At 44.9% G+C, this 21,962-nt stretch overlaps 1 protein-coding gene across 1 annotated transcript in view; it reads left to right on the plus strand.

Moving 5' to 3' along the window:
• LOC144755784 (26S proteasome regulatory subunit 8) overlaps positions 1-21,962 on the plus strand; it is a 156,388-nt gene that overhangs the window by 54,699 nt on the left and 79,727 nt on the right. Inside the window, exons 3-6 of the mRNA XM_078645025.1 lie at positions 8,332-8,401; positions 9,383-9,480; positions 12,496-12,552; positions 18,048-18,278. Of these exons, the coding sequence (XP_078501151.1) occupies positions 8,332-8,401; positions 9,383-9,480; positions 12,496-12,552; positions 18,048-18,278 (456 nt within the window). The remainder of the gene's footprint in view (positions 1-8,331; positions 8,402-9,382; positions 9,481-12,495; positions 12,553-18,047; positions 18,279-21,962) is intronic.

Consider the following 21,962-nt stretch of genomic DNA (forward strand, 5'->3'; position numbering starts at 1 on the left):
CTTCAGGTGGTTGCTGCTGGTGTTCTGCTTGGTGGATGCTGGTGCAGTGCAGGTCCGGATGCAGGAGAACTTGCAGGACTGGCAGATGAAGGGTCCGTGGGTGCGTCTCGGGGTGGCTCGGTAGCATCCAGGGGTTCGGCCGGCGTTGAGTGCGTTGAGGGTGGCGGCGTCGTACGTCCGGCGGGTGGGCTGGGGTCTGCGGGGGCCAGGGGTCCTGGCACTGGGCGCGGTCCAGGCGCAGACGTTACAGGTAGGGCAAGGACAGTGACCAATAGGTCCCTGTCCTGGGGTGGGTACACCCCCTAGCATGCTCCTCCCCTGTGGGAGGGGGGCAGGAGCCTGGCTGTGATTGGGCAGGGCTCCCCATCTTCAAGATGGCCAGAGCCCGGGGTCGTGCTTCACCTCGTCTCCCCCACCTGAGGGGTGGGGTTGGCACAGGCTGGCACCCCCCCCCCCTTCCTGACGTAGTTTTTCCTGCCAGAGTGAGGGTCAGGACTGGTGGGGGCCAGTTGCTGGGTACAGCAAATGGTCTGGAGAAGCTCACAGAGGCGGCATGCCTTTGAAGCTTCCCCCTACCCATCCTGGGGAAGGAGACCTAGCACCTCGCCCAGGATATGCATTGTTGCAGGCCCAGGAGAGCATGGGGCTTTCCACCCAGGGGTCCAGCAACATGTCTGCTGTGTGGCAGCTTCTGCAGCCACTCAGCCCTGACGTGGATTGTATGTTATGTTTTCAGGGGGCATCTCTAAGATGCCCTCTGGTGCATTTTACATTAAATCCCACACTGGCATCAGTGCGGATTTAATGTGCTTAGAAGTTTGGTACCAAACTTGTCAGTCTTCAGTGTAGCCATTATGGTGCTGTGGAGTACGTAATGACAACCTCCCAGCACCATATACTCTTAATGGCATCACTGTGGAGAAGTGTGGCTCACCGGTTAGAGGAGGCAGACCCGGACGCAGAGGTCAGACCCGGGACCAGGGTTCAATTCCCGACACGGCAGGGTCTTGAGCTCAAAATTTTCACGAACTCGATAATTCTCGTCTCGGCGCCTACTCGAATCATGGGTTCACACTCTGCATCTCTGGGCAATAGCTTGCTTAATCTCCACGATGGCCCCACTGCGATGGGATGCCTGGCTTTCACCTTGGGGATGCCCAGTTAGGGGTTATCTCGCAGAGAAAAGCCAGGACGGGTTCCCAAAGCAAGCGCCTTGAGACCTTACGGTGAAAGGCGCTATATAAGAACGTATGATTTACGATTTATTTACTGCACGTACAGTGCCCAGGAATGGCACTGGGTACTGTAGGGGCACAGAGCTCATGCACTCGTGCCCACACCTCTGCCATAGGGCACCCAGCTAGAGGGGTGACTGAAGTATGCTAGGGAAGCGGGCTATGTGGGCGTGTGTGGGTGTCAGGGTACAGGGCCCCTGAGGGTGGCACAATAAGTGCTGCAGTCCTCAGGGGTCTTCTCTGATCACCATGCCTTGGGTACCTAAGGTATCATTTACTAAAGGCTGGCAGGTGGCCAGAGATGCCAATTGGGTTTTAGTTTCAACACAGTTTTAGGGAAGGCACACAGGCCCTGGGTACCTGGTTGGCAGGAACCCAGGGCACACTCAGTCAAAAGCACATCAGCAGTTAATAAAAAAGTGGGGGCATACCAATGCAAGAAAGATGGCACTTTCTCACAGCCAACAAAAAGATGCAGCAAAGGCGGAGGAGGAAGGCAAAAAGTTTGGGGTGACCCTTCAGAAAGAGCTATTTTCCAACATATACTTGCCAGATGCACAGGCTGGAATCTTCTGTTTTGGGCTTTGTAGCAGTCTTGTTAGACTTGGCCCTTGTGGCAGGTCCACCCCTAAACTTTTAGCTTTTGAATGTGACCTGGTGATGGTGATTTTTGCTTTCTACACACTTTTACTGTGTCCCAGTGAAAAGTGCATGCGAACTCTGAGTGCATGTGGTGAGCTAGGCCTGCCCTCCCATAGGAATGTATGGGGAATGTATGTGTCCCTGGTAATTCCTGATGCGTGGGGTATGCAGGCTCGAGTCTGGTATGTGCGGACTTGTGTGATTGAATGCTGCGCAATGATGCATGCGGTGTGCATGTGTCTAGTATGGAAGTGCCACTTCTAGAAGTGTGCCTGTCTGTGCAGTTAGTGTGCTGGCGTGTGATTGGCTGGTGAGCCTGGCTCCAGGAGTCTGGGTGGGTCTGCCCGGTGGTGAGTGTTGAGATTAGCATGCTGATGGCTGGGGTTGGAGTGCACCTGGGTCCTGAATAGGGCTGGGCTTTCCCCACACAATGCTGGCTCCACCCCCTGTGGTGCGACTGATGACCCTAGCCCTGCCAGTAAATAGAGTGAGGGGCTGAGCGCCTTGGGTGTTGTTGCTGGGTGCGCACGCAAACACTTAACTCACATTGCCTCCGAGTTTAGCCTTACTACTCGTGCTACCTTACCAAGGGGGTGAGCAGGGGTTATCTTGGCATGTAACTCCCTTGCCCTGATGTGGAAGTGGTGGTCTCTGACTGACTTTGGCGCAAGCCCTGGCCAGCCAGGGATCCCATTTCTAACAAGTCTGATCTGCTGACAGTGCTATATACACACTGTAACATGGCAGTTCACATGGTGATACAAGTTTACATCATAACCTCCTAGAGACCCTCATCCTTAAACAAAACACTTTGTTTCTCTGTTGACATGCCTTCTCTGCCTTAACAAGTACTACTTAAGATATCAGATTGTTCAAAGTTATTGTTTGACCTCAAATTTGCCAGAAAATGTTGTTGCAAGGAATGATGCAGGTTTATTACATAGGCTTGCAAATGTTGTATGGTTGGTTACTAATAGAATTCCCTGTCAACGACTCCTCAGTATTTGGGTAGTAAAAGTGTCCAATATTATAGTAACACAATAACCACTACATTGGCAGTCCAACACAACAATATGACTGCAGAACAACAAAACCTCAACACAACAACTCAAACACAAGAGTGTAACACAGCGGAACGAAACCCCATGATTATCATTTTAAATTTTTTTTTAAAAAAGACATACCGATTAGGGCCAGAATGGCACTTTGTTGCCATACAGCCCTTTATCTCCGGTTGGAGTGACTTAACTGCATGTTAAATTGGTGCAATGTCATAAGGCGGCCCGCAAAAATCCTTATTTAGTGCATAGGCCTAGCCATGGTAATCCAAGGGGCCAGAAACTGCTCTATGACCAGACTGCGCCGAACATAAAGCAGTGGTGGTAGCATGCCGAGTGTTGTGAATTACCTGGCTGAGCCTTTTTCTTGTTTCAGAGAAGAGTGCTCTCTAGTGGATAGTTTGGCACTTAAGTGTGACCAAGGGTCTGCTACTTATTTCTTGAGCAATGCCAATTGGTCGATGCTAGGGTTGAGAGGTGGGTCCGTAGTTTGTGTCCTTAAAGGTGAGAATGTTCTAGGTAAAGTACGCCCCTTTTGTCTTTTCCTAATTGCAGCTTCAGGGAGGCTTAGAACAGCCAGATACAGAGATCTCACACTTAATTATGCACTTGTTTTGGTTACTTCACTTTGGAGCAAGCCTCATTACTAGCTGCTGTGAGAGCGAACACCTTGCACACAGCTGCTTCCCCAGTACAACAGCCAGAAAACGACATTTGAAAAGGAACAACAAAAAATCGGTTTCAAAACCTTAAGACAGTAGATCCTTGTCCTTTATCTGGAAAATGTGCATAAAGGGGGACCCGAATCTACCCAGTCTGTTCCAGTTCCAAATTCTTCTTGACCAAGGGAGTGATTCACAGAGTACTTGAAGTGCTGCTGTGGAACAAGGGCTAGTGTATGCATGACATCCTGTCTCCCAGAGATCAGGTGACCTCACCTGAAGTCTGCACAACTTGGTAGGTTAGCTGAGTCTGTCTGGAAACTAATGGTTTGTCTGCCTGCTCGGAGAGGAATGAAGAGTGTCTGGTCGTGCAGGAGAAGCCCAGCACTTTTTCGGCTGGAGGAGGTACCAGAAGCAGCTGGCCGCCATTGAGAGTGAAGCCAGAGCTGATCCTTTGATGTGAGGGGTCTCCCATTCTAGTTCCTGTGGTACTCGATCGCAAAAGCAACCTCATGCCCTCTGACAGCCCTGTGGTGTGCCCTAGGGCCTTTCATTGATAAACCTCATGAAGGAAGCCTCTGTTGTTGCCGATGTGGAAGTGCTGTTCTCGGCTCTGAGGCCACAACTACCGTCGATGAGCACCCATCTGAAACCAGCTAGAAGGCTGCAGCCGCTGAGGATCGGTGCCTGCCAAGCAGGCGTATCACGCTACTCCATCGCCAGTGGTTTCAGTGCAGAGCGAGGCCACCACTGTGATCCTTTATCCCCGGAGCCAAAGCTGAAGATGTGGATCCAAGGAGCACACCATTTAGTGCAGCACAAGCTGTCATTTCTTTGAGCAGGTAAAGCAGAATCGAAAAGTGAAAGACTGAACTTATCTTGCAGTGGTAAATCTGTCCTGAGAACACTAGCTGTTGCCTGTATGACCTATTTTGGCAAGAACGGTGTACCGATTTACAAATTATCCTATGGGGTAATCACTAGTGAGCTGCATTTGTATAAATCACCGTAGACATTGCGAGAGCTTTCTAGAATGGGGATAAGACACCTTATTGGGTGTATGGCTGAACTAGGAATCGTAGCTGAGATCGCAAATCTGAAGCTGAGCCCCAGTTCAACTTTGTAGTATTTCTTTTTACTGCGATGCTAAAGCACTTTCGTTTTACTAAGATCAGCAATGACCTGGACACTACGTTATTGTGTCTGTTTGACTGTTGAGTTCTGAGCTGCCCCTCACCCCCCCACCCACTCTACCACCCTTAGAAGCCTTTGACTGCTCACCCTCCCCACCATGAGAATTAAGTGCAGAAAGCATGTACCTGACCCAGTTCTCTGTGCCTAAGTAGGACAGGTCCCAGAAAAACTGTGTCAAATTATCTCAACAGCCACACTTGTGGCCCAGGAACTCCTGCTTTGTGGCCCCTAAAGTGGGGTCTGTCCACACCAACATCAGGACAAAACATTTGAGCTCAGCCACTCCATGCAAAAGCACAGCAAATCGTATATACACTTGCCAGTGAACAATGCACTCCCTCGCTCACCTTTTCATCCATCTGTTCGCATTATCATTCACTGAATCGTTGACTCGTTCTCGCTTTCACCCATCTACACTATCTGACTTGCACACTATCAGTAAAGAATGTTTTTCACTTTTGCCTTTGGCAAAGTTAATTTTTAAATTGGCTGTAAGAGATTGCTTTTCTCTCTAACCCTTTGACATAGACATGCATCTACCGAAGCAGATACCCAAACAATAGCCGCTGTAGAAATAACTAACTGGTTTTGCTTCCCTGAACAAAAAAGCCCATCTACAAAGAAGACCTACCAGTAAACTAAATCCTTGACGATTTCAGTTGTGGTGGCCTATGCTTTTATGAGCGGCATACCTTGCAAAACACTAGAACTAGTGATTTAGGGAGAAATATCTGTTCATCAATTAAGTCCTAAAAATGCCACGTTTTCATTATTGCGGTCTAGTGTTGTTATTAAACCATCCACATGGGGTCACCAGAACTCCATATTTCATCAATGAAAATAATAGTTTTTCACCTGTGTCCTATTACCGGAATCTATTTTGTTTAATTCTGTTAATTCTTGCTTAAGTAGAATACTCTTAATATACTGCTGTTAAGGGAAAGTAATTTAACTCGGTAATGGTGTGTTTTCCAAGATCCAAACTGGTAATTGTTTGAATTTAACTTAAGAACTTGCTTTGGTAATCAATGTTTTATTTAACGTATGAGTTCCATCTACACCATGGGTACTCACAAACTTTCTCTCGGGGGCCAAATTTTCAGTGTGGTTTGTGTCCAAGGGCCGCACCGGTGGGGGCGGGGTCAGTGGGGAAGGGGGCGGGGCTAGAGCAACAAAAAAAACTGCGACCATGAGGTTGATCACAGGTCCCTGCAGCGGACACCTTCGTCCACTGAGCCACCAGACCCGGCATACACACATCTCTCTCTCTGTCTCCCTCCCTCTCTTTCACCCTCTCCCTCCCTCTCTCTCTCTCTCTCCCTCCCTCTCTCTCCCTCTGTCTCTCTGTCTTCCTCTGTCTCACTCACTCTGACTCTTACTCCCTCTCACTTCCTCTCACTCCCTCTCTCCATCTCTCCCTCTGTCTCACTCACTCTGACTGTCTCTCTCCCTCTGTCTCACTCACTCTGACTGTCTCTGTCTCTCTCTCTCTCTCTCTCTGTCTCCCTCCCTCACTCTGTTTCCCTCTCCCTCACTCTGTTTCCCTCTCCCTCACTCTGTTTCCCTCTCCCTCACTCTGTTTCCCTCTCCCTCACTCTGTTTCCCTCTCCCTCACTCTGTTTCCCTCTCCCTCACTCTATTTCCCTTTCCCTCACTCTATTTCCCTCTCCCTCACTCTATTTCTCTCTCCCTCACTCTATTTCTCTCTCCCTCACTCTGTCTCCCTCTCTCTCCTTCCCTCTCCCTCATTCCCTCATTCCCTCTGTCTCCCTCTCTCTCCTTCCCTCTCCCTCCCTCCCTCGCTCTCCCTCTGTCTCTCTCCCTTTGCCTCCCTACTTTTCCCCCTCCCTCCCTTTGTCTCCCTCCCTCCATCTGCCTCCCTTTCCCTCCCTCCCTCTCCCTCCCTTCATATGGTCTTGGTACTCTGGGGTGCCTTGTAATATCCTTTTAATGCAAATCACAGGGTACTTTATTTCTTATAATACATGGTGACTCCATCACCCTTCCCACACACTGCTTAAAGTCCTTGGGTTGTTGCACTTTCATATGAAATCGATAGTATGTTTGCTGACCTGATGAATAAAAGTCGGACCTGTACCACAAAATTAAACACACCAAAGGGCAGTTAGACTTTTTTGCAAAAAGATATTGGAATCAGTTTAATACATGTCAGATTTTTTTAAAATGTTGTAGTGCAGAATTCAGAAGCAATATGCATGGCCAGAAACAGAGATGATATATTTTTCTACAATTTCCTAATGCATGCATGCAAAAAATATATATATGTTGCCATAAATGTCTCCGTTCTACAGATCATCGTTCATTCAGAAAATGCGAGGGTTCGTTTTTGAATGTTTAAATTGCAGCTTTAATGATGCTCCATGTCCTCCCTTTCACCTTTGCCGCTGGCTCTGGCATCAGGCGTGATGATGTCAGAGCTCAGCTGTAATAAGGCATTACAGTTGATCAGCTATGTCCGTTCTTTTTCACAGGCGACTAGAGATGTCACAAGTCGCCTACCGTATGGAAATCAGAGACACGCTTTAATAAAGGGATTCCAGTCTCTCCTATATTATCAATGCCCTTTTAATGCTATACTAATGTTGGACAAAATGAGCGTGCGTTATCCACTCCCTCCCCCTCCCACTCCCCCCTCTGAAATCTGCTCAACATAAATAAAGTGCAGGTTCTGAAATGCGGCTCCCTCCCCCCCCTCCCTCTGTCTCCTCACCCTCGCTGTGTGTGCCCGGGCTGTGACAGCTTCCAGGCGCAGGCCCACACACACAGCCGCACCCGAGCTCTTGACAGATCTTTAATAGACCATTGGCATGTTAATGAGGCCTTGATCACCTCTCCGCGCCCCTGCAGTCTCACTCGGACTATCGCGGAAATCGCCCGGGCCCCACAGAGCAGCAGAGTTGCCGAGTGGCGCTCTGGTTGCAGAGCAGACACACACTTTGAGAAAAAAAAAACTCGGGTACGATATCTGCTAGGTCCGCGGGCCGCCAGGGAAGGCTTGCCGGGCCGCCAGCGGCCCGCGGGCCGTACTATGAGTACCCCTGATCTACACCCTACTCAGTTGTGGCACTGCAAAATAAAATAAACACAGTAAAGGGCAACTACGGTTAAAATTAAACAGACCTAAACTAGGAATAGATACTGTGTGTACATTAAAAGCAACCAAATACTGAATAAACGAATTAGTGGATTTATAAAGCGCACAGCTAATCCGAGGAGTGTCTTGGCGCTACAGACTCAGTTGCAAGATATATTAGCAGACTAAAGTCAGAGTTTAAATACATTATCTAGAAAATCCAATTAAACCAATATTTTCAGGGGGGGGTTTCTCCAGAAAATGATCAAGGAATCTTTCTGTCCCAATGTCATTGATTATGGAAGTGATTTCCACAACATCATAGTTAAACCTGTACACAGTTGTTTCATAGATTAGACTGTTCATCTTAGTTTGCTGTTAAGATGTCGAGATTCTTGTTCTGAATTCTGTTAATGATAATTTTCTGATGCCTTACCTCCTAACAGCTGGTTGTCAATGATAAGAGTCAAAATCTTCGCCGGTTACAAGCGCAACGAAATGAACTTAATGCCAAAGGTACAATGATATTTCATTTTTTTCAAAAATCTCGGGGCCATATGTATCAAAGGCGTTTTGCCTATTCTGTCTCTATGGGAAAATGTTTTCGTACATGTGGGCCATCATTTTGAAAGTTTTGAGTTAAAACACATGCATGTAGCTTACCTCTGTTATCTGGCCTAATATCCTTTACTGTGCAGGTTCCAAAAGGTTTAAGAGCCTTTTAGTTTAGGTAACACTTAAAAAAATAAAAGCACTAATATCAAGTATTTGAACAGCTTGGGTTCACCTTGCCCTTGAAACGGTTGTCTACACGCTTTGTGGTTATTTTAACCCCTTCGATGCGGATGACAAAGACAGTTCGTCATGGGCGTTACCTGCGCTACGCGCATGACGAGCTGGCTTTGTCACAAACCGCGTTTTTTTTAATTTCAGCGCACAGCGGGGAAACCCGCTAGCGCGCATGCGGTTAAGACGCTTAACAGTTTTGTGTTATACCGTTGAATTAGGTGTTCGGTGCACATGGTATTGCTTGGCTATAACCAATTTCATTTTTAATTTCCATCCAAAATTAACTTCATACCATGACTATTGATTGACCTGGCTGGCAAGACGTAATTAGAGCAAAAAGTGTGCACTGCCAAACAACTGTCCTATTCCTTTGATTCACTAGTGGTTGAAACCTAAAACCTAGCCACCCCCATAACACCTGTTATCGTTTCTGGTAAGCTATACTCTTGCCATAATCTCGCATGTTACCTGACCTCCATCCTAACCTGACCTCCATTCTAAATGTAGGTTCCTACTCTCCCTAGGTAGAGTCTTTCACTTTGGAGGTACTTCTCCAAGAAGAAAACTTTAATTTGGACTTTTTTCCTGGATCTTGCAATGCAGCTATTAGTCGGAATTGAATCTTCAACAAATTCATTACCTGCAAAGCTCTAAACCATTCAGAGTGGTGCCTATGGTCTAAGAATTGTTGTGTGTTTTCTCATTTAGTGCGCCTGTTGCGAGAGGAGCTTCAACTTCTTCAGGAACAGGGATCCTATGTTGGTGAAGTGGTGCGAGCCATGGACAAGAAGAAAGTTCTGGTGAAGGTATGAAGGGCTGAAGGCACTCGCATGCATTTGATTGGACACGAAGTGTGGCCTGTGGTTTGTAGATCTCGAGTACAGACAACTTTATCAGTCTATTGTTGAAGAGCTATTGTCTCCAATATGCATTGAGCCAGCGCTTTGCTCTTCCCAGCTTTTTGTTCAGTAGCTTTACTCTCTGTTACTTGTTTGTCTCGCTTCTGGAGCATGTCTTCTTTAACACGTATTTGATCAAATGACTTGTGGCCTTCCGCATCTTAGATTCAGGTTACTACTTTTTTGCTTTTAGCACCCCATGAGAGTGTATGTGTTTTCTTGCACTCTGAATTCTCTGTAACCTGCTACCGCCTTCGCACACCTACTCCTACTATACCCATTCTCCTTGTTCTTCCACCCGCAGCTCATCTGTCCCTTGCTTCCCCTCAAAGCTCAGCATTTTTATTTATTAAAGAAACCCTTCCTCCCCTTTTGTTCTCAATGGCCATCTCGTCCTGCATTTTTTTATTTACATTTTTTATTACTAGTTTAGTTTGTCCAAGCAGGTACAATTTGCTAATGGGCTACTCATTTGTCAAAACGTACTTTTGCAATCCTAGTTTTCTTTTTTTTTTCTTTCTTTCTCCGATCCAAGGGTGTCAATCATGTTGAAATAGTAAACTAAAAGAAAGAAATTGCTGCCCTGTCAGACCTATGCACGGTGACTCCTTAATACAACATCACATCGATTTAGCAATTCTAAGACCATAGGCACCACTCTGAATGGTTTAGAGCTTTGCAGGTAATGATTTAGCAGTAGCGTCATGATGGATATAGGCATTCTTGATTATGTACGCCCATGTATACATCATCACACTTAAATAAAACAAATGTGATGTCTGCATTGGAAGCATTCCTGTTTTTTTTCTTTTTGCTGATTCTAAACCGAAAAATGTCCAATTGCTTTGCATTGGCAAAAGGCAAGCTCAGTTAGTGTTGTCAATGCTTGTTGTTAATGTCCCAGTGGCAACTCAAGCTTGAAAGTTTGGTTTAAGGAGAGCGTTGCAAGCCTATTTTTTTTAACTATACCTTTCTCATTTTGATTTTTAGTAGTACAGACTATCAGCAAAAGATTTCAGACCTTTTATTTAATTATGAAGAGCCTATGTGTCATCCGGCATCAACCAATAGTACTGGAAGCATTGCTGTATGTAACTTATTGCTGCTTGATGTACTGTTGCTCACATACTGCTGCGACGAACAATATAATTGGCTAAACCTTTTTTTTTTTTTTTTTTATTCTGACAAAATACTATATTGTTCCTTGGTATGTATTGCGGCGGAATATCAGACTGCTGTTTTCACATTATTTGGGTTTCACTTGGCAAAGTACCTATTAATTTTGTATTTCACATTAAGCATTTGCTCATCAACCTCCTCCTTTGACATCCTCCCACGGAATTTTGCTGACACTGTCAGATAGGCCGCCTCTATGTTTTAGACATCAAACATTTGCTGTGCCAATTCAGGCACAGAAAGGGCACGCTACTGTTGGCTGGCACAACTGGTTAGCGGGGCAAACCCTAGAATGAAAAAGTGCTAGTTCAGCACCTTCTGTGTAGTGACCTTTGTCCCAATTATTTCTAGCACTCCTCTGACCAAAGGCCGTTGTTGGGTTCAAAGATCTGGCCAGACGGTCCCGATCTGACAGAATCCTTTGTGCCAGGCTAGATGGACCAAGAATGCTCTGGGGACATACTTGTTACTCTCACCCTGGGCACAAGAAAATTGCTGGATCTCCAGCTCTGGCAATTCAAACGCGACCATTTGATTATTCTATTACACTCAGGGAGGAGAGTGATACCCAAGGCAGCACAGATAACACAGTTAAGCTGACAGGCTGTGCACATCCCAAACTTTGAAGTGACATACTTGTTACCACATACTTTGTAATAGACATTGATTCGCTTAAGCTGGAAGTCGCGGTCTCCATGATAGCTAGCAGTCAGATCGAGACCATGTTTGTGACTAATCACTTCCGAGAACTTGATTCCAATCTGGTTGCCGCACTGGATGTCCTGGAGATGCACTATCTCTAGAGCATAACTCTAGTCTGGTTGTTGGGAATGCTCCTTACTGTTTCGAAAGCAAGTGCTGCTCTGGTATGTATAAGAATGGCTTAAAGATTGCAGCTTCCAGTGAAAAAGCTTAATTTGATTTATTTCTATTTTAGGAGTTAAGAAAAAATGATATAAATGCTTGGAAGCATAGGTAGCTCGTCCTTACTGAGCCATTTTGATGGTACTGTATTACATTTGCTCAGTATTTCCTTTGAAATTCTTGTTTTCTATATTCAACTGGTGGTGACTTAAAATATTCTGATATGGAGTTCAATTTGCAATGAATAAAAATCAGTATATAAATTGAATTAATGCTTCTAATTATCAAAGACAGGAGTCTAAGGTGCTCACAAGGAATGCTGTCAAATCTCCACTTTACTAGGAGTGAAATGGGTGGATGGGGCACAGAGGATGAGCAAGTGGGAAAGAGAACTGGGACAGAGATTGCAGGAGGAAAGTTTCACAGCAGTGGAGCAATCGCTAGACGACCATACCTGATCAACAGTGTTTAGGCCTCGAGGAGGGACAGAGGAGGGATCCCACAGAAGGAGGCATATGGGTAGTGGGAGGGGAACGTGGGGCAGTGCATAAGAGTTGAGGTAAAGGGTAGCTGTGCAGGTACATTTATGCAGAAGGGCAAACCGGGTTTGTAGAGCTACAGTGCCAGAACCAGTTAGGGTGCGAATAGGTTCTGCTGAGACAAATACCAGGAGGGGAAGGATGCCCAGATAAAAGGACACCAAGGTGGAGTCGGATACTAATCGTTGGAAAGGTACAGCTAGTTAACATACAGATCAATTATAAGATGTCTTTAGACTTGTAAGTAAAAATGTTTTAGCTACATTTATTTGAATATGAATGGTTTTCGTTGGCCTCAAATGCAGGATATTATAACACTAAATGATTCCTCCTCTTCCTCTAGGTTCACCCTGAGGGAAAGTTTGTGGTGGATGTTGACAAAAACATTGACATCAATGATGTAAGTAAAGTTACTCCTCAACATTTTGATTTGTGATTTGTTTAATAGTGCACGTTTGTATTTTTTATAGTTGCTACCATCGTGGCAGAAAATGGGTATTGTTCAATTTTGGTTCTGAATTTTGGCATGTAAGTGACGGTGGTATAGCTAATGAATGGATAAAACCGTGTTAGGTTATCAACTTTGAAGGAAAGCTATTCTTGTAGATACATAAATATGATTGAGAAAAGTGATAACCTTCTTATGGTATTACAACTTTCTTTCCATTCATTATAATATTATTTGGAACTTTATTGAAGTTAAATTGATCGCAGTACTTATGCCATTCAATTACTACTAATAATCATGTCCATATTCCCCAAAACATTCTTTCAGTCCAAAATAAGTACCATTCACCTAAAAACATCTAAATGTTGTGTCTAATGGTCAATCTGTATTGTTCTTGTTGCTACTTTCAGTGCATATTTTAGTGCCCATTATATGCAAACAGGAATCCTTAGTACGTTTGTAGGACTGTTATAATAAAGTGGTATGTAAGTGGTAATATCAATAAAAGTTTGCCATGCTCTTAATATCCAAGAACAGTTTTCGTTTAAGTTCATTATTAGCCCATGTGGTGTTTTTTTTTGGGGGGGGGGGTTGCTTTCCGCAACCCACTAGGTATTGATTCCAGTGTTATTGCCTTTTGAATAGGGCACATTCCTCCTTTGGTATGTCTTTGTAGTGCTTGCAGCAGTTTAGCAACTTTCCACGTGGTTGGTTCCAGAGTTCCCATTGCTTACCAGAGTCTTGTTTGTGTAGCCAGCTGGTAATGCCTCCAAGTAGGGATCCAGCCAACACGTGCTCCGTGCTTCAAAAGTGTAATATTACAGTCAGCAGACTAGCTTGAAGATCTCCGGCAATTTACTTCAGCACATAACTCCAGAGTTGTATGTGGCTTGCTTACGATTCTGTACTCTATCATGTGTTTACTCATTTCTGGTTTGTTTAACATAGTCTTAGGAAGAAGGGCAGAATAAAACTGGTACAGGTGCTTCTTTGGGATGACATTGTGCTGAGTGGTGTATCATATCTTGGAGTTTTGGACGTTGAAGCAGCTGGTTTGTTAGAAAGTTCAATGTGTAGTAGTAGTACTGTCAGTAGACAACTACATGGGTTTTATTTCATTTATGGATCAAGCTAGCTTCCTTGCGCTCCATGTCCTAACACTCGGTGAAAAATATGCTTGATAACCAGGGCAGCAGTATAGAAATGCATTTTATTTTAAAGAGATGTTTGATTATGTGAAAGTTTTAATTAACGTAAGTTCGAACACCTAAATGACTAAGCAGTTAACATTCTCCTGACTGTAAATTAAAAGCTGTTTTCAAGACTTGAACATTGTTTGACATAGGTCTTCTCAGTGTTATGCTGTTTATAATTTGATTTTTTCTGTTTTACTTTTCCCATTTTTCATGCATGCTGCCTGTATTGTGCTATCTGTTCTGTTAAAAGCCTTCACATAGAATGAGTATCTATTTTAATTGGAGATCTGTTGCTGTGTAACCAGTTTAGTTTTGCACTTACCGTTGAATGGCTCTTTATTGTTGACAAACGATTTGTTTGGGGGGAGAGTTTATGCAAGCTTGAATTATGAACAGATGTTGCCCAGAGGAGGGATATTTAAGAAGTTATCATTTTTGCTTATGTTAAAGCAGTGGAAAATGAATTGCTTCATTTATCTTCATTGGTTATTTTTTTTAGCACAGCCTCTTCTGTCTATACCATTTTTGCTTACTGTTTGTTCGTAATGAGATGTGAAAATAAAACCCACATGAAAAATAGGAAGTTTATAGTACGAGAAGGGCCATTTAGTTTTCCTCACTGTTGGTATCCAGTTATAAGGAAGACTTTTCAAACTTATTGTTTTAATGCTGAGAACTCATTGGCAAATAGACACCCCGATTCTCTGTTTGTCAATGTGAAATAGCTTAGCTTTTCTTGTAGAGCCTTGATTTGCCCTAAGCTATGTCACATGTATATGAGTATATATATATATATATATATATATATATATATATATATATATATATATATATATATATATATATATATTATATATATATATCACAGGGCCCACCCTAATATAGATCCCACTCAGTTGAGTCAAGTCCCTCCTTCCGCAACTGACTCTCAGTTGGTAATGTAGCATTAGCAATCAAGGCTCCCTCGAAGGGAAGTGTCCATACAGATCAGTGAATTCAACTCAACGTGCATGCAGCGCACATAATACATCCATGTGCAGTCAAATGCTGATTTTGTATGAGAAGTATCTTAATTCTTATACTACACATGCAAAGGTAAAGGGCCTTCAATAAGCAATAACATAGTCCCCCTTCAGGTAGGCACCCTAGTAGTTGTGTCCCCTGACCCCTTGACCCCCCTCCCCCCCCCCGCTCCTAAGTTCCCATGTAACAGTAGTGTTATTTCCACCCCTCGCACGTGGCAACATTCAAGGAATGCAAACTACTAGACCCCGTTTGTGGTCTTCCCCCCCTCTTTCCCTCGGTCAATAAGGTGACTGTAGTCACTTAGAGTTCAAGTAGGACTGTGAAAACTAAAGTCTGTATATCCCCCGGGGCCTGAAAGGCCAAGTCCTCAACTTACCTGCTCTGGCAGTACGAACCTTGGGCTCAGACTTCCCTATTTATAGCTCTTTTCAGGCACAAAATTGGTTTATGGTCGGACCCTTAAAAATTTTATGTAGAGATTCTGCTTCTTTGATATTGAAATCTCTGCCCTTCATCTTTCCTTCTGAAAGATATCTGTCACAGCAGACAGGACTCCGAAACTGATTAACCCACAACAAGGTTCATGGAAGTGAGATCACACCTGGATCTGAGCCACATGTATCTGTGTATCAAAGGTTAAAGGTTGATCCCGGGCCCTCATCCCAACCCTTTCTGATTCCCTTATCTTATCTTCCTGAGAGGTTTTCAGGCCCTTTCCTTGTGATCTATCACTGAATCAAGAGCCCTTTGAAATGCCCAGGTTGCATCCTTATTGACAAAAAAAGCTTCCATCCAACCCAGAACCTTCCAAAGTATGCCCACCTCAACCAGTCTAGGGAGGGGCAGAGGATTCATTGATAGTCTCAGTATTATTGGAAGAGAAGGATGCGATAAGACGCTCAAGCTTCTCATTAAAATAAATCTGCTAATTCCAAGCAGAATGTTTGAGACGCCGAACCCACTGTGGAGATGGTTTCTGGGTCAACCAACATTTTATAGATGGAAAACACCTCCTTTGTAGGGCCTTTCGCTTTAACAATAGTTTGCTGGTAGTAATTTGTCTGCCCCTTTTTAAAAACTACTTTATAATGTTTGAATGCGTGTTTAGAAGTATGCTTCTTTTTGGTACTATAGTTGCTTGCATTTCCTCTTGACCACATTCAGTTCAGCCATATACCATGGCGCTGACAAGATAGAGCGTTGAGAGTTTAAACTTTTAGTATGTGGGATCATATTTAATGCATTAGTAAGCGTTATATGCTTCCACATAAGTATTAATATATTCATGAGATATAGGCACTGACTTCCTCAGTTGGTCCGGGTCTACTGTAGACCAAAGACGATATGTAACTATAGTCGGTGTTTTTATAACCACCTGCCCCTTCTTGCAAATGATACAAAAAAATAACCTTATGTTCAGTCCCTGACAGCTCCTGTATGGAGGCGTTACGCTTCTGCTTTCTCACCCGCATATATATGGTCTCAAATGTGTTCCAGCCACATACGTGGGCTCGTATATACTGGGGCATATTCAAAATTACTAAATTTGCACATCTCTGAGGCAGCCTTATTTGAATCGACTGCAGTCTGCAAATTAAAGTGTTCCAGAAAATTGGCATTGCTAGCCTTAAGATGGACCATAGCTGTGGCTTCTTGAATAGAAGCTATGAAACTCCCTCCTTGGTCCCACAGGTCTGTATATAAGCATTGCCTTGATTTGATTCCTTGGAATTTGTTTGAATATTTAGGGGTTGAAACTCTGTGTATAATAGTTTGTTCACTGCCCAAGGTGAAACAACCTATTCCTTTTTAGGTCTCGCGACCTATCGATGCGCGCATGCGCATCGAGCGGAGCGAGAATTCAAGTGGCGAAAACATCATGAAACCACCAGCTTTTTGCTGACGTTTTCATGGCGTTTTCATGCAGTTCATGTGAACCACGTGTTCAAACATGAACGCGCATCAGCCTCCCTCCATTTGCCGCAGAGCACATCAAAGGGCTTCGCCCAGCGTGCGCTCTGCGGCTTCTCGGCTTCTCCTCCCCTAATTAGTCATTTTCGCCGCTCCCCTGCCCGCCGTGTCGCATTTCTCCTCCCCCTCCCCTTCTCTGCCTTCTGCCTTCCTTTCCCGGCGCACGCATTTTTTTTTTTTTTTTTTTTACAAGCCAAGCCGGCGGTAAAAGGAGGTTTTTTTTTTTTTTGCCGAGTTTTATATAGCGCGAACTAGACCCGAACGGAATCGGGTATCAGAGCGCTTTACATATTTTCCTTCTTTGCTTTCCTTTCTTTAGAGTCCCCTCCTTGCAGCTCTGGAGCAGTTTAGGGTTAAACATCATCCAAGCAAGCAGTGTGACGTAGCATGTTCCCTCTTTCCCTCACTCCAATTCCCTAAAGTATTCCCCCCCATGCCCTGTCATTCCCTCTTCAATTGTGTTGCAGCGCTTTAAACGTCTTAAACGCAATAAGCACTATACAAGCCAATACATTACATAAAGTGACATCCTCCCCTCGCCACTTCTGTGTACCTTTCCCCTTCAGATGCAGCGCTTTGACCCTATCTGCATGTGGCATAAGCACTATCTATGCAAACTGCTGACCTATTACATCGGGTTTTCCGGTTCCCTCTCTCTAATTCCTTTTCTCCTTCCACTTGTTTCTCCTCACCTTTACTGCTTCCTTAAAGTACTAAGTTGCACTATAAATGTAGGGCAACTTTACTGTCGTATAATAAGCAGCCAACGTGACATAACTTCCAGGTTCCTTTCTTCGATCTCTCCGGCTCCCTCCTGTTTCCACTCCTTCCCTTGCTTGCCCCCGCTCTGCGCATGCGCCAGCTGTTTGCAAGCGTTTATTAACAAAAGGAAAACATAGTCTGGGAATCACAGAGGCGGGTAACAGGGGGTCCTCAAGCATTGGCGTTGCCAATAGGTCTCGTTTGTGGGACCTTATAAGTATTTAGTTTTGAAGCACAATATCCGATTATGCAACAAGGATATTGTGCTGCAAAACTAAATACTTATAAGGTCCCACAAATGCGAGACCTATTGGCAATGCCAATGCTTGTTTTTTTTTTTTTTTTTTTTTTTTTAATGAAGCACTGCGTTGCTTCCCTCATGCCAGCCTACACAATTTCCCGGTATTAATCTGAGGATGTGTATCTTATATTTTTTACATACTTATTTTAGTGCTGTAGAATACTAACATCTGTTTTATTTTTTTTAAATAGGTAACCCCAAACTGCCGCGTTGCCCTGAGGAATGACAGTTACACACTTCACAAAATTCTTCCAAATAAAGTGGATCCTCTGGTGTCCTTGATGATGGTTGAAAAGGTTCCAGACTCCACTTATGAAATGATTGGTGGTCTAGACAAGCAAATTAAAGAAATAAAGGAAGTAATTGAACTTCCTGTCAAGCACCCTGAACTGTTTGAAGCATTGGGAATTGCTCAACCAAAGGTACACTCATGCTAAATTACCATATTTATCATTGTTTTACTTAAAATACCATACTGGAGGGAAAGATCTAAATCTGGTGTTCTACTAAATCTAGGTGGTATCGATAATTGAAATGCTAGTTAAGGTCATCAGTGCTTGTGTGTAATGCATTATATGTAGTTGAGCAAAAGGGTTTGCTTGTGCTTACCCCTGAGGCGGAAGCCGGGGGTTCTCTTCCCTCTTTCCTTTGTTTATCCGCTATTCACAAGTACTGGCAGAATACTTTTAAAATTTGTTAAATATTTTAGATAGCTCGTTTTTACTTTTGCCTGTACCTCGGATCCCTCGGTGCAAGATTCAAGTTGCGCCGAGGCCCCTCATCCCACTTCCTGACCGGTACAGCCGAGCTTGGGGCTGACGCCGGCAGGATAGAACGGGCGCCATCTTGGGGAACTATTTGGGTTGCGGTCCAGTAGTTGGACGCTTCCCGCCCGCCCGAACGCTATTTAGCCACGAAGCCTCAGGTGGGGCGCAGATTTGCTTGTGCTCACCCCTGAGGCGGAAGCCGGGGGTTCTCTTCCCTCTTTCCTTTGTTTGTCCGCTATTTACAAGTACTGGCAGAATACTTTTAAAAATTTGTAAAATATTTTAGATAGCTCGTTTTTACTTTTGCCTGTACCTCGGATCCCTCGGTGCAAGATTCAAGTTGCGCCGAGGCCCCTCATCCCACTTCCTGACCGGTACAGCCGAGCTTGGGGCTGACGCCGGCAGGATAGAACGGGCGCCATCTTGGGGGAACTATTTGGGTTGCGGTCCAGTAGTTGGACGCTTCCCACCCGCCTCACACGGGATAAAATGATGACACCTTCCCGTCCGCGCAGCGGGCGGGCGCAGCGGGCGCGCCAAAGGCAAGCCCGTCTGCGCCCGTCTGCAGCAGACCGGGGCACGGGCCAGTACCCCTGCCCTTTTTACCCCTATTGATGATTCCAAGGAACTTCTCAGATATACTAGGGAGGATTTGCTTGCTCTTCGCCCCTATGTGGGGGATGGCTGCCTGCACACGGTGGCTATGGACTCCCCACTGCCACAATGTGCGGGTTGCAATTATTCCACGAGGGAAGGGAGGAAGGATCAAGCAACACCTACAAAATTGAAGCTGACACTGCTAAATTGTCGTTCCCTTAAAAAACATAAACTAGAGATATATGATCTGGTTCTGGAGGGAGATCTTGATGTGCTCCTACTCGCAGAGACCTGGTTAGATGATGCCTCCACTCCCGAAACCCTGGAAGCAGTCCCTGCTGGCTACAGCCTAGTCAGAATTGACAGAGTAGGGCAAATAGGCGGGGGAATAGCAATAATTTATAAAAGCAATCTTCACTGCACCCAAGAAAAGATTTCGCTGCCTAATTGCGAAAGTGGCTTCTTTACGCTAAAATTCAACCCTAAAAACATTATCAACGGGATCCTTCTATACCGGCCTCCAGGCAAAACCTCTCAGTTCTGCAATCAACTAACAGAGCTGATAACCCAATATTCTCTCCGCTACAAAAAATTCCTTGTTTTGGGGGATTTCAATTTACATTTTGACAATCCCAATTGTAAGGAGGCACAGGAGGTGGTGGAAGCTCTGGAGTCGCGGTCACTTAAACTCCAATCGACTGCCCCGTCACATCAACGTGGTCATCTTCTCGACCCCGTTTTTGCCAACTGGGAAGGATTAAAGATTGCCATACCATTGCAAATTATCTGGTCAGATCATTTTGTCATCCCTTTCAATGTGGAGATTGGCCCGCAGGACGATAATTGGAACCAAACCGTACCCACGAAATTTAGAAACTGGAAGAAGTTCACACAGGAAAACTTCAGAAGTGCCCTTCTTAATGACTCACCCCCTCCCACTGACAACTTGCTTAAAGCATGGGATAACTATGAAGAATGGGTGTCGAGGGCGTTAGACACAGTAGCACCTTGGTCTCTAAAAGCCCCCGTCAGGAAAGTGAAAACCGCCCCTTGGTTCTCTAGTGAACTCAAAGAAGCCAAAGCCAAATGTAAAAAGGCCGAGCGAAGTTGGCGGAAAAACTATAATCTAGTTGAGAGGCTGAACTATAAGAAAGAATTAAATATTTATCATAAACTTGTTAGATCAGCCAAAGGCGCTCACGTCAAAGGTCGTATTGAATCTGCTAAAAATCCTACTAAAGAACTCTTTATGATTTACAAAGAGCTTACAACCCCTTCCAGACTTGAGGCCCAAGACACCTACACCAATAAATTATGCAATGACATCGCAGATTTTTTCACAAAAAAAGTAGATTTAATACATGCCACCTTTACAGCTACCACACCCATCAATGAGGTGGGAGTGAGAAGCGCCTCCGATACCAAGACCCATTTGACTCCATTTTTCGTTCCTGAGAGAGCTGACCTGCTCACTATCATTAATAGCATTAAGTCTGGCTCCCCCCTGGATGTGATTGCCCCCAATCGCTGTAAGGAAGTAATTGACTGTTTGATCGAGCAGATTGATCACCTGATCACTCTGTCCTTCCAGGAATGTCATGTGCCTGACGCTTGGAAGACAGCACAAGTAATACCTCTGAAAAAAAAGCAAACATACAGATTTCCCAGCTACAGAATCTCCGCCCTATCTCCCTTCTCCCCTTCTGCGGAAAAATTGTGGAGAAGATAGTAAATAGCCAACTGATGAAATTTGTGGAGGAAAACTCTCTACTCCACTCCACTCAGTCAGGGTTTAGAGCAGGCCACTCTACCGAGTCGGCGGTCCTCTTCACCACAGAACGTTTGAAACAACTTGCAGATGGGGGACAGACCGCAGCGTTGGTTCTGTTAGATCTCAGTGCAGCATTTGACACCGTGCTGCACTCAACGCTGCTGTCTCGCCTCTCTGATCTGGGAGTGGTAGGACCAGCCCTGGAGTGGATAGGATCCTTTCTTGAAAACAGAAGTTTTCAGGTGCACTGTCCTCCTTACAAATCGTCTCTCCGCAAATTGAGACACAGGGTTCCACAGGGCTCAAGTCTGAGCCCTACGCTATTCAATTTATATATGGAACCACTAGCCCAATTGGTGGAAACTTTTGGTGTGGATATCGTCACATACGCTGACGATACCCAACTGATAATTAATCTCTCCAACAACCAGGCGGAGGACGCCACCAATTTCTCCAACTGTATGCGATCAGTAGCAGATTGGATGAATAATACCTGTCTTCGCCTCAATAGCGACAAGACTGAGCTATTGATGGTAGGCAAGCCCTCCTCTACCTGGTCGCAGGCCTGGTGGCCTATCGATCTAGGAGTAGTTCCCCGCCCAGCACTCTCTATTAAGAACCTGGGAATATGGCTGGATGCGGACCTTTCCTTCAAGCAACAGATCAGCAAAATTACGGGCAAATGTTTTGGAATACTAAAAACACTCCGTAAAGTTCTTGATCTGCTTCCTATTAGTGCCAGGAAGACTCTTGTTCATGCCCTGGTGACTCCACATCTGGACTACGGCAATGCCCTCCTTTTAGGATTGAGCAGGAAAGGCTTATACCAACGACAATGTGTCCAAAATGCTGCCGTCCGCATGGTACTTAATCTCCCGCGCAGGGCATCCGGCAAAACAGCTCTACAAAAACTTCATTGGCTCCCCATTGAGGAGCGCATTAAGTTTAAAGCCCTCTGCTTCGCCCACCGC

Source organism: Lissotriton helveticus, chromosome 5_1 (assembly GCF_964261635.1).
Source record: "Lissotriton helveticus chromosome 5_1, aLisHel1.1, whole genome shotgun sequence".
Taxonomy (NCBI): domain Eukaryota; kingdom Metazoa; phylum Chordata; class Amphibia; order Caudata; family Salamandridae; genus Lissotriton; species Lissotriton helveticus.